Source organism: Babylonia areolata, chromosome 21, assembly GCF_041734735.1.
Source record: "Babylonia areolata isolate BAREFJ2019XMU chromosome 21, ASM4173473v1, whole genome shotgun sequence".
NCBI lineage: Eukaryota > Metazoa > Mollusca > Gastropoda > Neogastropoda > Buccinidae > Babylonia > Babylonia areolata.
The window spans coordinates 27,198,128-27,214,566 of record NC_134896.1 but is presented as its reverse complement, the minus strand read 5'-3'; the positions used below and the strand labels follow the sequence as shown (position 1 = coordinate 27,214,566).

The 16,439-nt window shown below is 39.0% G+C and overlaps 1 protein-coding gene across 1 annotated transcript in view; it reads left to right on the top strand.

The window, feature by feature from the left end:
* The window catches only part of LOC143296319 (uncharacterized), a 29,869-nt gene extending 20,200 nt beyond the window's left edge, over positions 1-9,669 (top strand). Inside the window, exons 8-9 of the mRNA XM_076608188.1 lie at positions 1,217-1,362; positions 4,167-9,669. Coding sequence (XP_076464303.1) covers positions 1,217-1,362; positions 4,167-5,141 — 1,121 coding nt within the window. The 3' untranslated portion in view covers positions 5,142-9,669. The remainder of the gene's footprint in view (positions 1-1,216; positions 1,363-4,166) is intronic.
* The last annotated feature ends 6,770 nt before the right edge of the window (positions 9,670-16,439 follow it).

Sequence of the window (16,439 nt, the reverse complement as noted above, 5' to 3'; positions counted from 1 at the left end):
CTCTCCAGTCACACACATACAGACACAAGCATGCATGCACATGCACACATACTCATGCGCACACACAAACATGCAAACTGGCTTTCTCTCTCTCTCTCTCTCTCTCTCTCTCTCTCTCTCACACACACACACACACACACACACACACACACACACACACACTCACTCACTCACTCACATTCATACATTTTATGCACCTCTCAGGATATTGGAACGTATATATTATATATATATATATATATATATATATATATATCTTTGTATATATGTGTGTGGGGTTGGGGGTGGGAGATATGGGCGTGTGTGTGTGTGCTTGTACAAGTAAGTGTTCATCTGTGTGTGTGAGTGTGTGTGTGTGCGTGTGCGTGTGTGTGTGTGTGTGTGTGTGTGTGTGTGTGTGTGTGTGCCGTGGAAGCTGCGATACATAGACTAGAAACTCCGAGTGTGTGGAGGAGGGGGTAGAGGAGGTGCAGGGAAATTTGTGGTGTGTGTGTGTGTGTGTGTGTGTGTGTGTGTGTGTGTTGGAGCTCATGTACGTTTATATGTATTTGACTGTGCTTTCATATCTATGAAACTGCGTTTTGGGGGCATATCTGTTATGCATGTGTGGGTGTATGTGTGAATGTGTGTCTTCATGTTTTATATTTATTTGCTTATCTATCATCATTGTTGTCTTATTTATTTAATTATTATTATTATTATTTTATCATTATTTTCATTACTACTATCTTTTTTCTTTTTTTTTCATCATAATTATTATTTATGTATGTACGCTTATATATATATATATATATATATATATATAGAGAGAGAGAGAGAGAGAGAGAGAGAGATTTTTTTTGATTTTTTTTTTTCTCAAGGCCTGACTAAGCGCGTTGGGTTACGCTGCTGGTCAGGCATCTGCTTGGCAGATGTGGTGTAGCGTATATGGATTTGTCCGAACGCAGTGACGCCTCCTTGAGCTACTGATACTGATACTCAGACAAATAGGACCTCACTTCATGAACATGCACATGTACGTACACACACAAACATGCACACACACTCATTCACATACATTACATAAATCCCACAAAGCCACATAATGAATAATTGTCACAATTGGTGAAACAGATCACTTTGATTAAGTTTGTTTTCAAAATGTATGTTTACATTGGTAGCTGTTACCTTGCTACAAAATATGAAATAAATGCCTGCTGCCTGTTTCTGTTTTCAGGAATAAAGCAGTTCCGATGTGATGTGTGCAATCTGGAATATACAAGAAAGCATTCTCTAAAATACCACATGATGATTCACCTGGGAAAGTATATGTATACTTGCAAACACTGCAAACGTGAATTCCGACACAAAAGCCACTTCAAAGTAAGTTACTCGTTTGTGTTTGCAGGGAAATTCAGTGTTGCCTCTGGTTTGGGCTTTTAGAGTTCAATGAGTTCCTTTCTTTCTGTTTTTGATAACACTTTGACAATTTGCAAAAGTACATACGTAAGAAGAGGAGAAAAAGAGAGAAAAAAATTATGAAAAATTAGATGAGTCATGTACTTGTTCTTGGTATTTAAGTGTTTATTGATTAAGAAGATGACAACATAGCCATCTAAGTGATTGCTTAAGTTACATTTGTGGCTGGTATTGATTTTCAGGCAAGGGAGGCACAGTAACATATTTGATCACCCTTGTTCAGTTACTTGTGTGTGTTTGTCTGGTAAATTTCAGGTGTTTTTTTTAACAATATGCAAGTGATTGAGTATCCAGGTGGACAGTACACAATGATGAAGGCTTTCATGCTTTGGGTGGAGGTAACCAAATGGACAAAGCGTGGGTTTTGATTTTGCCAGTGTTCCTTAAGGACTGGGTGCTTTTTTCTAAAAAAAATATGAAAAGCTGGGAATTAGGGTTATTTTCATTGAACTTGAAGAGTCAAGCATTTCCTGTTTCATCATTACTCTATTAGTCTGTGCAGAAAACTGCTACTGTTTGATAATCACGCTGCAGGTAAACCAATATGGAGGCAAGCAGGTGAACACAGAACTGAGATAAGACTTGTTTCATGGAAATAAACTTTGAAGCATAGTGGAGCTTCAGTTCAGAATTTTTTTTCTAGAAACTTGCAACAAAGTGGTTCTGGTGTCTGTCTGCAGTAAACTTTATCAAATTCATTTTCTCTTTGATTACTTTTTCAGCACCGAATTTGGATGAAATGTTGTTTTTAAAAAAACTATTTACACACAATACCAGTTATAGGGGTGGAAGTCTTGCACATTAAGCTTATTTCCAGATTGTGAACTTTTTATTTCGTTAAGCTTCCAGATCTGCAAGATTGGTCATTCACAATTCAGTGCCAGAATGTTTGGTTAAAATGCTGGTGTCACTCACAGACCCCTGTGCCTGAGCATTGCTCTAGCTTCACATTTGCCTCATTAAAACTTTGTTCATGTTCCTATGTGATCATGATCCACAAAAAGAAAATCTATGGTTTTTCCGGATATGTCCATTTACGATTTGGGGGAAAAACAGTATATTTTCTGTATTTATTCCGCATAAGTATGGCATTGAAGCCTGCTGAGGCTGTAAAGTTCCCATGGTTGAATAGGTTAATTAAGAGAGCGTGCCATTCTGTTTCTTGTCTGCATTGAAGATAAGTTCTGGACAGACCACACAGAATGATACTTACTATAGCATCAACAGTTTTATTGCATACCAATGTATCATACTTTCATAGAAGGTACTGAATTGACAAGAATCAGTACGATTAATATCCGTGTCAAAGACACAGTTTACTTCTTCGTCCGCAATCTTGACTGAAAAGTATCTTAGTAAAGCCATGGAATTAGATGAGTGGGTTTAAAGTTTAACAGTTAAGAATTTATAACTGAGTTGTTTTGATATTGGTGGAATGCTGTTCCACTTTGGATAAGACTGCCAATATGTATCATGACGTTTCAACAGATTACAAAAATGTGTTTTTGATGATAAGTATTTAAAATTTTTTAATGTAATTTGAATCACCATATGCAGCCTACACATTTTGTAGTTGCAGTAAATCAGTTATTAACCTCTTCAGTGCTGCGTGACGTATAAGTATGTCTGCAAAAATGCTTCACTCTTTGCCCCATGATGTACATATATAGATATATATGTGTGTGTGTGTGTGTGTGTGTGTTCACCAGCATTATTTCAGGATTTTTCACGGACCTATCTATCTAAAGTTGATGTGTCCCAGTAACCACCAGTCTGAAAACTTGATATGTCTACTTTAATTATATGTGAGGAACAACAGCCAATCATGCTATGTATGATAATTTCTTGATGTTATTGTTATGTTGCCCTGTTACAATGTTTTCAAAATGGCAGACAAAAAACCACAACTTTATCCCAGTGGCTTGAAACAGCAGTGTACAACAACAAAATGAGATACAACCATCCAAGATATTGCAGAAACTTAACGAGTAATTGACAGTGATTGATTTAGTACTAGATGTAGAAAAATATTGTCAGGTGGTTCACTTGACGTGACTGAATGTTAGAATGATGATTTGTAAAGATGAGGGGGGTGTGGGGATTGTCAGAGAGCTAGATGCAGCCAGCAAATGAAAGAAAGTGGAGGTTGAGTGCAGCTCTGGCTGACCTAGAGTTAACCTCAAATGCAAACCATCCTCTTATTCAGGGCAGGAAGTCAAGAATTCCATGTACTGCATGGTTTTAGAAAAGCACCCTTGTATTGATCAGCTATCATCTGCAAGTGAACTTATGAACAGTGCTAACCCCCTATACCCCCTGCACTGTGGGCCATCTGGGTCACTGTAGCACAGGCAGGAATTACAATTGAAGGACGTGTACATACAATTATTGTGAATTTCCAGCTATCAGAATGTGAAAGGAAAAAACACAAGAAAAGGAGATTACCAGACAATGTTTTTTTGTTGTTGTTTTTTCGTTTTGTTTTGGTTTTTTTTTGATTGATTGCTGCACAAGCATTTGGAGTTTCTGTCAATTGTCAAAGTTGAAAAGCTATGAAGACAGGGCAAGTCTAAAACTAACTTTGATACATTTTTTTTTCTTTTTTTATTAGAATTTTTTAGAACAACAGCTGTGGGGTTTGAGTAGTAGAATAACAGTTCAAATTAAAACTGCACAAATGTACACAATCCTTTGTCTGTTCATTGCAGGAGCATCTCAGAAAGCATTCTGGAGAAACCCCCTTCCACTGCGAGTTCTGCCAAAGGGGTATTGGATTCAAAACTCGAAACACGTACAAACGTCATATGAAGACACACCACGGTTACATCCTCACGAAGGACACTATGCTTAAAATGAGTGATGAGGAGTTTGCAAAAGTTAGAACCAAAAAATACAAAAAAACCAGCCCCAGGCAGCATGATGAGAAGTCGCCGACATCTTCAGGGTCTACATCACCAGAGCCCATTCAGCCTGTCAGTACAGCCTCTGCCCCTCCTCTTACCCCTGCATCAGGTCCTTTACCACCTGTGGGGACCATTCTCTCTGGATTTAGTCCCTTGTCCTCCCAAGCTCCCTTGGGCATCCTGCCTGCCATGGGGGCTATTGAAGCACGAGCACCAGTTGGTGTTCTGGGGCCAAATATGGTCTGCCATTCAATTGTGTACCCGACTTACACCAGTTCTGTTCAAGCACCCATCAGTTTCATGCCACAGGTCACATTTGCCATGGGACAACCTAGCATTGAGGGGGGTCAGCCCAACATTGGTATGGGTCAACCTGGCATTGGGGTAGGACAACCTAGTATCAGTGTGGGGCAACCTGGCATAGGGGTGGGTCAGCCCAATATTGGTTTAGGTCAGCCTGGCATTGGGGTGGGTCAGCCCAAAATTGGCATGGGTCAACCTGGCATCGGGTTGGGTCAGCCCAGTATCACTGTGGGGCAACCTGGCATAGGGGTGGGGCAGCCTGGTATTGCTGTCTGCCAGTCGTCTGTTGCTATAACCAAAGACATGAACGGACAGACCTACTTGTCAATTACTGGATTTAATCCAGTGGTACCTGTAGAAGGGGCTCCACCTGCATACAGTTCACAGGCAGTTGAGAGGAACACACAAGCATCTGCTCCAGAAACAGACTTAACAGACTACAAACCAGTTGGATACATTACCCACAGTCAAAAGTGACCTAACCCAGAATTGCTCACTGTGGTTTGCACCAGTTTTTTTCCCCCATCCATTGCAGCCTCTTCTGTGGGAATGCAGGGATTCTTTCAGTCATATCTTCAGGACATTTTGTGCTTGAAATCTCCAATTTTCAATTGCTCTTTTTTTTCAGTTTTTTTCTTTCTTTTTTTCTGTTTTCTCTTCCGTTCTTATTTTCACCCTGATATTTTCTACAAAACCTGAGCTTCTGGGAGGGGGGGGGAGGGGGAGCACTGAATTAGTCTCATGTATTATGTTGTATTTTAAGAGTGTAGGAATGTGAGTTGCCCGCTGGCATTTCTTTATTTTTGGTTGTTTATGTCCGTTTATTTTGTTTGTGTATTACCCTGATTTTTGGCCTACAAGGTGCTGCAGCGCATAAGGCACACCCCCTGAATTTAAAGAGAACAAGTTGTTTTGAACTTGTTTAAGGCACACACATCCAATAAGCCGCACCTGCTGAAAAGTGAAAGTCTTCTATTTTCTTTGCCAACAGCAGATATTGTTTTCCGAGTTGTGACGTCATCTTCAGAGAACTGGATCGGAATCTGGCGTGTTGTCATCTGCTTGTTGACTCCGCTCTGTTACTCCGTTTGTCTGCTCTGTTGTCTGCTGCTTTTTCTTCTTCTTTTTTTCTTTTTTTTTTTCCAATTTTACAGCCTTTAGTCAAATGTACACTGTTGTAAAGCCCCAGTTCATTAGTTTGTTCAGTTAGAATCCAGTCTGCTAGCACTACTTTTCAGTCACATTTGCCATTTTGCTTTGCATTCGGCTTTCAAAAAAGAATCAGTTCACTTTTGATTTTTCTACTTTCACACCATATGTTTATCCCCAACTCAGACACTGCTCATTTCTCATGGCCAATGGGCGAACTGTGATCACATTCAGTAGAAATTTTGTGTAGCATGCAATTCGATTTCAATTTGATTCAATGGTGTACATGAGCCATGTTAATTTGAACAGTGGTTAGACTATTGTGAGCATTCATTGTGATCAACAATGTTCTCATATATTGAGTTTTTTCTGTCAGATGGCCCCACCTGGTGGTCAGAATTGAATTTCAGACAGATAGTGCTCATACAGCCTATAAGATGCAGGGGTCAGATTTGAGTATAAAGGTAGTACCCTATAGACAGAAAAATATGGTATGTATAATTATTTTCATATTCTTTTTTAGTTTATTTTCGTTTTCTTCCTCTCTTTTTTTTTCTTTAATCCTCTAGTAAAAAATAAAGGAAGTGGTCAGTCACATGACTTAGTGTCAGCAGCAGTTCCCAACATTGTGTCCCAGTCTTTGTGTTTCAACATATAATTTTATGTATTGTATACAATTATGCTTGTGTTCAGGTTTATGTTTTTTTTGTCGACGTCAGAGGTACATTCTAGGTTTACGTCCATGAATATGACTGTACTTCGCTGTCTATCTCTCACTCACTCTTGCTCCAGTCTCTTTTCTTTATGATCTTTAAACATGTCTGTCTCTGTTCCTGGACAAAGAGGTATTTTGTGTGTGTGTGTGCCTATATCTGTCATGGGAGCTGCGATAACATTGGAATGTGTGTGTGTGGGTAATGTGGGAGATGGGGAATGTTGATGTGTGTGTATGTGTTTGTTTATGTGCTGGGACTTGTATGCTTTTATGTGTAATGTAGGGACTTACATGATTGTATGTGTGGTGTTGGGCCTTCTTTGTGGCTGTCATGTCCATAAGACTGCAAATTGATGCATAACTGTTGTGCCTCTGTATGTGTGTCATGGGAGCTGTGTTTTATGTGTGTGTGTGAGTGTGTGTAATTGTAAGGTGGAGAAGGGGAATGTATGTGTGCGTGTATATATATGTGTGTGAGCTGATGTGTTGGGACTCATGTGCTTTTATTTGTAGTATTAGGCCTGCATACATTTGTTTGTGGCTTTCATGCCAGTGAGAATGCAACTGATTGCATACCTGTTGTGTTCGCGTATGTGTTTGTGTGTGTGTGTGTCTGCGTGTTTGTGAGTGTACATTTTCAGTTGCATCCATGCATGTGTGGGTGCACACGATTGGGTTTCACTGAGTGTGTCCCATTTTCTTAGCATTTGTCTTTTGCTTACCCTTCCCTGCTCTATATTTTGATATACTTACCTGTCATTATTAGCATTATTATTGTTATTTATCTTATTTATTTATTATCATTATTATCTTTATTTCATCTTTCCTTCTTTTTTTTTTCCTCAAGGCCTGACCAAGCACGATGGGTTATTATGCCGGTCATGCATCTGCTCAGCAGATGTGGTGTGGCATGTGGATTTTTAGGAATGCAGTCATGCCTCCTTGAGTAACTAAACTGACCTGAAAAAATGTTATTTGGCACAGGATGACATAGCTCTGTCTGCAAAGGAACATTTATTACGTTTTCATTTTTCAAAATTTGTTTTTGAGCTACAAACAGAAATGATAATCTATGCAATGTTTGTAGCATTTTTCCAGTGTTCTTTGCAGATTCTCTATGTTTGTTGGTGCCTTTTTCCTCCTTGATGCAGTCCATTTCATTGCCTATGGGCTTCATGGGTCACCTTGTGTCAATTTCTGATCAAGCATCTTCATCCCACTGTGATATTCATGTTTTTTGTGTGTGATGTCAAGAATGAGAGTTGAAATTAGACTGGGCCTTTTCAGATGAATGATGTGTGCAGTCTGTATGAAATAAGCATTCCCAGTTGCCCCTATCCCCACCTATCCATGTCTTACTTGAAAAAGCACTTTTTAAACCATAAAGAAACTGTGCCCAGCCACCCACTTGACTTCTGCACAAATACAACTTGAAAATCTGCAGGGAAAAATTGAACATGTTCATATTTGATCAGAGCAACTGATTTCTTTACAATGGCCACTTATTGATTTATTCAGTCATTGTGGTTACTATTCATAAGTTTGTCAGAGAAGATGGCATGATTGTACAACCCATGATATGCAGTAGAAGTGTGTTATGTTTGAGGTGGTGGTTTTCTTTTTGGAATTTTGTTATTTGCTTTTTTCTCTTTTCTTTTGGTTCTTTTTTCTTCATTTACCTTACTGTATTTGTTGAGACCAGAGTATGGCCTTTTGATTTTCTTTTATTTAGTTTTGTGTGAGATTTTTTTATGGCAGCTGATCCAAAAGTCTTGTCACTTAACAGAAGTTTCTTTGGAAAACATTGGGGAGGTGGGGGGTTGCATTTAGTCCAAGAACTCTCATCTCTTCACAAAGAGTTTTTGCCTCCTCTGGCAATAGTCAAATGCTTGATGATTGTCTGAAATAAGGTAACAAGCTGTGATTTCACTGTTTTTCCCCCAAGTCCTGGATTCTTGAAAGCGTCTTGCCAGCAAGGTTTTGTATCAGAAAAAGAAACAACCAGAATTTGCATGGGGCTTATTCAGAACTGTAGGATGGGTGAGGGAGAATTTGGATGGATTGTTGCTGTCAACAACCTTTGCATTATGGGCACTGTGTTGTCATGTAGAAGGAGTGTTTTGCTGGGCCCACATCTAGATGCTGTTCATGGATAAAATGCATAACTTTGGGCAGAATACTTTCAGCATGATATTCAGCAGTAAGAGAGACGTTTGAGGCAAAACACCAGCAGCTACAGAGCCTTGGGAATTGAAGAAAAAGTAGGAAAGTCTCCCTCAGCTTTGAAAAACACGTCTCAGTGCAACTGATCTTTTATCATTAGTACCCGCCTGCATTTGATTGAAGCATTTGTTCTGGATGCTAAATTGCCATTGAAGGTGATCACCTGGGATCACATCACAGTCATTCCGGGCACTCTGGCCTCTGCTCCTGTGTCAGAACTATTCAGTCCAGCAAAAAACTAACCTGTGACACACACTTGTCTCCTTACACAGCTGTCAAAGTTGATCTGCATCAGTTTTTTTCAAACCTTCCTCCAAGTGTGAGCCTTGTAAAGACAACATCTGGACTGTTCTTTGGTAGAATCCATTTTTTGGATGTATCATTTGTAACATCACGTAATTAAACTAGACAAGGCATAATTAAGGCTGTGTTTTAAGTACAAGTCAAAACTACAATAAAACATAAAACCTGTTTATCCAATACAGTAAACAGTTCAGAAACGGCAGCCTAACTGACAAGACTATTGGATCAGATCTTGTATGATTTCGTGTATTGGATTTCTTGTCTTTGGCAGAGTAATACTCTCCCTCCACCTCGTTTGTATAAATTTGCCAACACCAGTGTGAGGTCATTTTTATTTTCTTTTTCTTCGCTTTTGTAATTACTAATGTTTACTTTGGGAACTTTGAAGCCCTTTTTTTACCATTTACTTTGAAGTTCCAGAGTATTGTCGGCTTTGGATTCTTCATCGATCAGATGGGAAATTATGTTACCCTCAATAACAAAATTGTTTACTAAGTAGAGAATAATTAAACCCAAAATCAGTGACAAAAGAATTTGTCAGTCGTGTTTAAAACAACAACAAAAAACAGCTTGAACATATGAATTATTTTGAGGCAGTGAATCTTTGACTGTGGGTCTGAAATATCGGGGGGGGGGGGGGGGGGGTTTTGTTTGTTTTGTTTTGTTTTTGTTTTTTTTGTTTTTTTGATAAATTTAACTTATTCAAAACTGAACTTAATGTATGACCAAGTTTAGTGCTGAAACTGTTGACCGATTTGACTGATTTCAGATATGTCTATGCTGACATATTGGTTTGTGATGTATAAAATCTGATTTCAGTGCCATCATTTTAGATAATAACCTGTTAATTCAGTACCTGAATAAACAAGCAACCAGTGACAATTTCCTCTGGCTTGTGCCATAAAACTCTAAATTCCTTTTCCTTTTGGTATTGTCTCATGATTTCAGTGGAGGGGGGTTCTGGGGGGGGGGGGGGGGAGTGATAAGTACGTGTCTTTGATATTGCCATATTTGTCATTATGCATTTCATTGCCAACTTGGGTAATATTTTCTCATTACAGTGTGAAGTTCATGGTTTTTCTCATGAAATGAGCCAGTGTACTGAAATCATGCCGATTTAAAGTCATGTGCAAAAAGGTGGGGAAGAGGTTTAGGGGAGGGTGATCACCGGAGGGCAAGGAGAAATACAGATCATTCCAAAGAGTGTGCTGTAGAGAGATGTAGGTTTGACACAAGTTAGGTGCAATATGGGTTGTTGTTTTTTTTTGTAAGTTTTATTCAGGGGAAAAAAGCCCTATCCATATATGCTCCTCTCTCTCTGTCTTTCTGTCTCCCCCCCCCCCACCCCCCTTTCTCTCTTTCTTTCTCTTTCATACACACACACACTGAACAGTGTACATGTGTCCCTTTCAGAAAAGTAGTGTGTTTATGCCATTTTTCTTTGCTTTTTTTTCTTTTTTTATTGTACATGTTGGAACTAAAATTTGTTTCTATTGAAAGTATATGTGGTAGTTCCAAGAACAGATCATTTTCCCCTTTGACGTCAGTATTTCTCACTGTACTGGTTGTGAGATAAAACTCAAGACTTGTGAGAATAATATCATAACTGTGTAATAAGCAGAATAAATAAACCTATATAAAATCAAACAGATGAACCAAAATCAGAAGATATAAAGCCCACCCACAATACAATCGAACTGGTCACCCAAATGTTAAAACAGATGACAATATTGATAAACAGGTACTGTTAAAAGGACACACACATGGCAGACTTCCCATGATTCATTTTTTTGTCATTCGAAAATTTTAAACTTACTGTCCACTTGCATTATAATTTCACTCATCTGTGCATGGTTGGAACATTATTAGAGGATCAAAAGGCACTCACTTTCCTATGAACAGCTGACTTTCTGTTTACTTGGGTGTCGGCTTCTGAAACTGCTTAAAACATGCTTCAGTACTGGGTTGTTGTTTTTTTTCTCAGAAACCAGTAGAAATTTTAATGCTTCTTACAAGATATTTTTCAGCTTGTTTACATTTCCTTCTTTTAACATGCATGAATGGTGGTCAGTAAGTGTGGATGTTTATCCTTGTTTGTGAAAAATGAATATGGCATCTGGAATATTACCTGAAATTCACCATGAGAGATTAATCATACTTCAGTCACCAGAATTAATCTTTCATTGCAATTGGGTTTTTGTTGGTGTTATCTGCATTATCAGTCATATCATCAAAATCATTCTTCATCATAACTGGCATTTCGTTGCATCTGTATTTCATCTGTTTTCTTCATTACAAACTTCAAGTGAATCAACCATATTACCTCCAGATACAGTCCCCGGACCTGCCTCTCAATTGAATCCTTCAGAATACTGTGGAGTTATTTTTGAGGCAGTACACACCATAACACTCTGAGCCACTTCTGTGCCTTTGAAAGATTTGTTTTGGGGACAGGGTGGAAGCACATTGTATTCCCGAGTTTGGTTATTTTTGTGTACATTTGTATGATTGGCAGCAAACTACTTACCTGATAATCCAGATGAATTTGAATGTGGGTGCGTGCAGGTGTTTTTGGTTGTGCATGCTTATGTGTGTGAACAAGAATGCTTGGGTTTATATGTGTGTACACACATTGTGTGTGCCTGAATGGATGTATTGACAAGCAAATGTGCCGACAGGTTATTCAAGTTTTCAAGACTGTCCAGTCATATTTTATGTGCTTCTACATGGAAATGGAATGTGAACCCACCCATGGACATTTGGCTTGGAGTCATAAAATGAAATGCAATAACATGTTACGTTATGCCAGCTTGTGTGACTGCTGGAAGGACAGTACTTTTCAGTGAATGTATGATTTGACTCCATGACTGGATTCTGTGTTTGTAAAGAATGCATATTCTTAATAAACATTTCATTTGTTTTTGTACAGTGTTTTACACTACAGTAAGTTTTTAGAAGAAAAAAGAAAGAATAAATCAAACATAAAGTAACTAAGAAGAGATCGTTTTGGAGTGATGTGCAGAGAAAAAGATTGTCTCTATCTGACCTTTAATTATCATAAAAATTGACTCTCTCTCTCTCTCTCTCTCTCTCTCTCTCTTTTACACACACACACACACACACTGACCAACAGAAACTAAGAGAGAGATATTTGTTTTTGCAACAGATTTGTCAAAGAAATAGCAAATTAAACACACCATTACCATTCACTTCTCTTGCTATTTTGTCCTTGGTAGCAGAGAGAGGGTCTTTGAATAATTTTTATCACTTTGTGTAAATAAATGGTCTGATCCTCTCAAATTTGATTAGTTTTTCATCAACCATATTGAGGAAGAAAGAAAAAAAGACGTAAAAAAATTGGGAAGAAGTACAGGGGTATTTTGGCCGGACAGTGGAGCCACAGCCAGTTCTGGGTCCTCAATGCACGCAGCCTACCAGACCAAGTGTGTTGTTCCCATGTCCTTGCTTTGCCGCATTTTCCACTAGCAGACAGCAGCAACAGCAAATGGGTGTGTGTAGTCTCTGAATATATGTTCTCGTCTGAAATATCGACATAGTGCAACTTGAGCTGAAACACAAAATGATTTTCTCCTGGCGACGGAGGTGGAGGGGGGTTGTCATCAGGTATGTATTTCCACTGAACACGATGTGGACAGTCAGTCCTTTTACATACTGCGAAATTCAGGATTGCAGAAAGACAACATACCTCAATGGCTGTGTGTGTTTGCGGAGGTCACTGAAATTGCAGATAATGGTTTACTTAGCAGAAATTGACCTTTTTATTTTTCACTCATCCCTTTTTCCTGTTCACTAGAAAACACCTACTATGGACCAGGACATGAAAAAAAATTTTCCATTAATTTATATGAAAAAATAATAATAAACATCTGCAACATTTACTGCAGTATCTCATGGATAAAGTTTCAGGGAGGTACTAATAAGAAATCCAGTTACTTTCCATTACGTAGGGTAATATTTCTGAAGTACAGATAAAAATTATATTCAGAGTAATAGAAAAAAAAATTCAGTTTCAGTTTCAGTAGCTCAAGGAGGCGTCACTGCGTTCGGACAAATCCATATACGCTACACCAGATCTGCCAAACAGATGCCTGACCAGCAGCGTAACCAAAAAAAAAAAAAAAATTCAACAAGTGTGTGTGTGTGTTTATGACCATTCTTCCTTGACCTATGAAAGACCACTGACAGTACATCTGTCATACATTTTGTAAAAGAATAGGCCTGTTATCCTGTACCCACAAAATACTCCTTTCTGCCAGACAAAAAGATCAAACTGATACAGCCAGAGAGAGAAGGAAAGATTATCGCATGTTATAATTCACTCGAATGGCCATTTACACATGAATACCACATTCTTGTTTTTGACTCCCTCATATGTTCCTTTTACCATTCAGATAATTCTGTAATTATGTACTACAGGCTCACATGCTTATTTTGGTAGTAGTTTTATTGTATACCTCTTTCCTTTTATGTTTTGGATTATTTCTTCTCAGCTCAGCAATTCCTATTGGAAATCTGCATGACTGTGTTCTTTTCTATCAGTGCTCATTTTGTCCTTCTTAGTTCTGCGTTCTGTGTGATAGCTTTACTTATGGTTGCATTTACTTATGGTTTGATTTTGAAATATTGCATATGAATTATCACATTCAAGAATGGGAATTTCTTTCGTATGAAAAAACCTTTCCATGTTGTTACATCACCCTTAGGATGCATGTCTTTCGCTCTGGAGAGAAATATCATGTGTGTTACTATCCAGAACTTTCTTAACTTGTTCATTGTCACCCTTTGCCAAATTTTCCAAAAGTTTGTTCATTCTTCCGTAACTTCCTCTGCTTTCTGGTATGTTGACAGATGTATGCATATGGTACAGCCCTGAGATTCTGGGGTGCAGGTCTGATCGGTTGCTACAGAAGATGCAATTTAATGTAAAAATAGAATAACTTGAGTTTCCTATTTAAGCAACAAATCATCTGCTTTGTCATCTTTTCAGTTTATTTCAGTTGACTTCAATTGGGTTTTTTGTTTTTTTGTTGTTTTTAGGGGTTTTGGGGGTTTTTTTTGGTCATGATTTAGTTACGGAAATATTTCTTGCTTAGCATTCTCGACACCACATCTACTAAATCTTGTCGGTCATATCCACATCGTTTCATAGTACCTGGTATTCAGGTGACAGTTATGGTTGTGGTCTCCTTGGACGAGGAAAATTATGCACCGACATTTGCATTTATTTTTTACTGAATATATTCTTCAACAGTTATCTGTTTCCCATTGTTTACTTTCCTTCTCACATGCACCGCAATATAAATTCATTGCACAAAGGTTATTGATCATGGAGAAATACAACACAGGATCAAAAACATCTATATCAATGCAAATATTGGTAAGAATGAAAACCCCCTCCCTTTTACCCTGCCCACTTCTCTCTCCCTCCAGTGTCAAAAAGGAGCAAACTGCTATGTTTTAACTGAAAAGGATGACCACTGGAAATTGGGAATCATGTAAGAGAATTGTTTGGGCATGTCTGATATCATACAATGTAAAAATATGTCAAATGAGAGTGCTACAATTGGTGCTGTTGTCTTGACATGATGTTTTTACCAACTGAAGGTTCAAAACTCTTGCCTTACTTCACTGGTCATCTTGAAAACACAGTGGAAACTGTTTCATATTCTGGTTCAATGTTCCCTGCACTCAACACTGTGATGAACTTTTGTCAAGTATTAACCTGGGGAAGGTGGACACAGGCTGTCACTGGAGGGATGTAGAGACAGCTCCTCGTACAATGGAAATGGTCTGAATAGTCCAACTCCAACAACAAGTAATGGTACAAATCCTGCACATGTAGGAACCAAAATTAAATGGGTACCATCTAACCCCAGAAGACACTGCAACAATGCAGGATCTCCTTAATGGGTGACTTTGTGGAGGCTTAACGACAGGTCATTGTGGACTGTTCACATGTGGACTGCCATGAAAATCTGGACAATACTTGCAGTCAGAAGGCTGAAGGGAACAGCTCAGAGCTGGTGACAAGTCTCAGATGGGAAATGACTGACTGGATATCGGACACACAGATGTGTACACTGTCTCCTATCCCACACAAATGCCCTCTTGTTCATGGATACTGTCACAACTAGTGACAAGAGTTAGGGCTTGTAGCTTGTCTTCGTTTTTCTCCACCCTCTCCTTTCACTTTTCCTCTTCCTCCCATCCTCAGTTCAATAAAATTCTCAGATTGCGCATGAACCACATGCATATTACTCAGTTCACCTGAGTGTGTTTGAAATATTGTCTGGCAGCAATGATATTCGGGGCTTTTACAGCCCAACTGCCGTAGTGTACCGGTCGTCTGTTGTTGGTGGGGTAGCTACCCCGACGTCTTGAAGTGAGGGCCACCTGTCCTCCATTGGAGCCACCTCTGCGTTTCTCTGTGTGTCGTCTTCGTCATGTCCTTGTGGTGGTTGTTGGTGTATGCTGTGGCAGCTCTCATCATGTCCTGGGTCCCAGATCTTGTCTGGTGACCCAGATCTTTGTCCCGCCCAGCCGGAGTCCTGTATCCTGGGTACCAGGCTTTCGACTGGCATCCTGAGGTCTTCGTCCCCTCGTGTCCCATGACTGTTGTCCTGGATTCCAGGCCTTTTGACTTGTGGCCTGGGTCTTTGTTTTGCTTGGCACTGTATGCCGAGTGCTGGCACCTTGGCCTTTCGATTGAGGGCTTGTGCCTTTGGTCGGACTTCTGTGCCATGTATCCGCCGACATTTGTCTGGAGCTGTGTGTCTGTTTTCTTTTAAGAGGGAAGCTTCCTGAAGCCAGCAAAAACGCTACACTAAAGTACAAATATGTTTGTGCTGGCCTGGGTTTTGAGAGGTGTTTTTTTCTTGAGTGTGTGTATATGAAAAAAAAGCTTTTAGAACGTCTGAGAGAAGTGAGGTGGTTTGTGAGCAACTTCTGTTTTTTGTTGTTGTATTTATTGTGTAGTTTTTGTTTTTTTCAAGTATAAGCTGTGTGTGTATGGTTGTGTGTGTAAGTCAGAACCAAAAACCTATTACTTAATACATATAATTTTCACCTGCATAATTGGGATAGAGAAAGTGGAAGAGAATAGATTTTGTGTGGAAGATAAACATCTGTATTCTGTGTTTGTGTTGTCTGGTGAACACGGAGTGGTGTTAGGTTTTTATACAGCTCTCGACCTCTTCCCTAGGGGGGTGGTGACAGATACACACTCAGTTTTATATGTATGTCAGTACATAAGAATTTCAACTGTTGGTCCATAATTTGATCTGTCTTTTCTATTAAACATTAGACCCTGAGAACATGTAAGTATGAACCATGTTCCAAGTGAGACAAACACGTACAAACTAAAG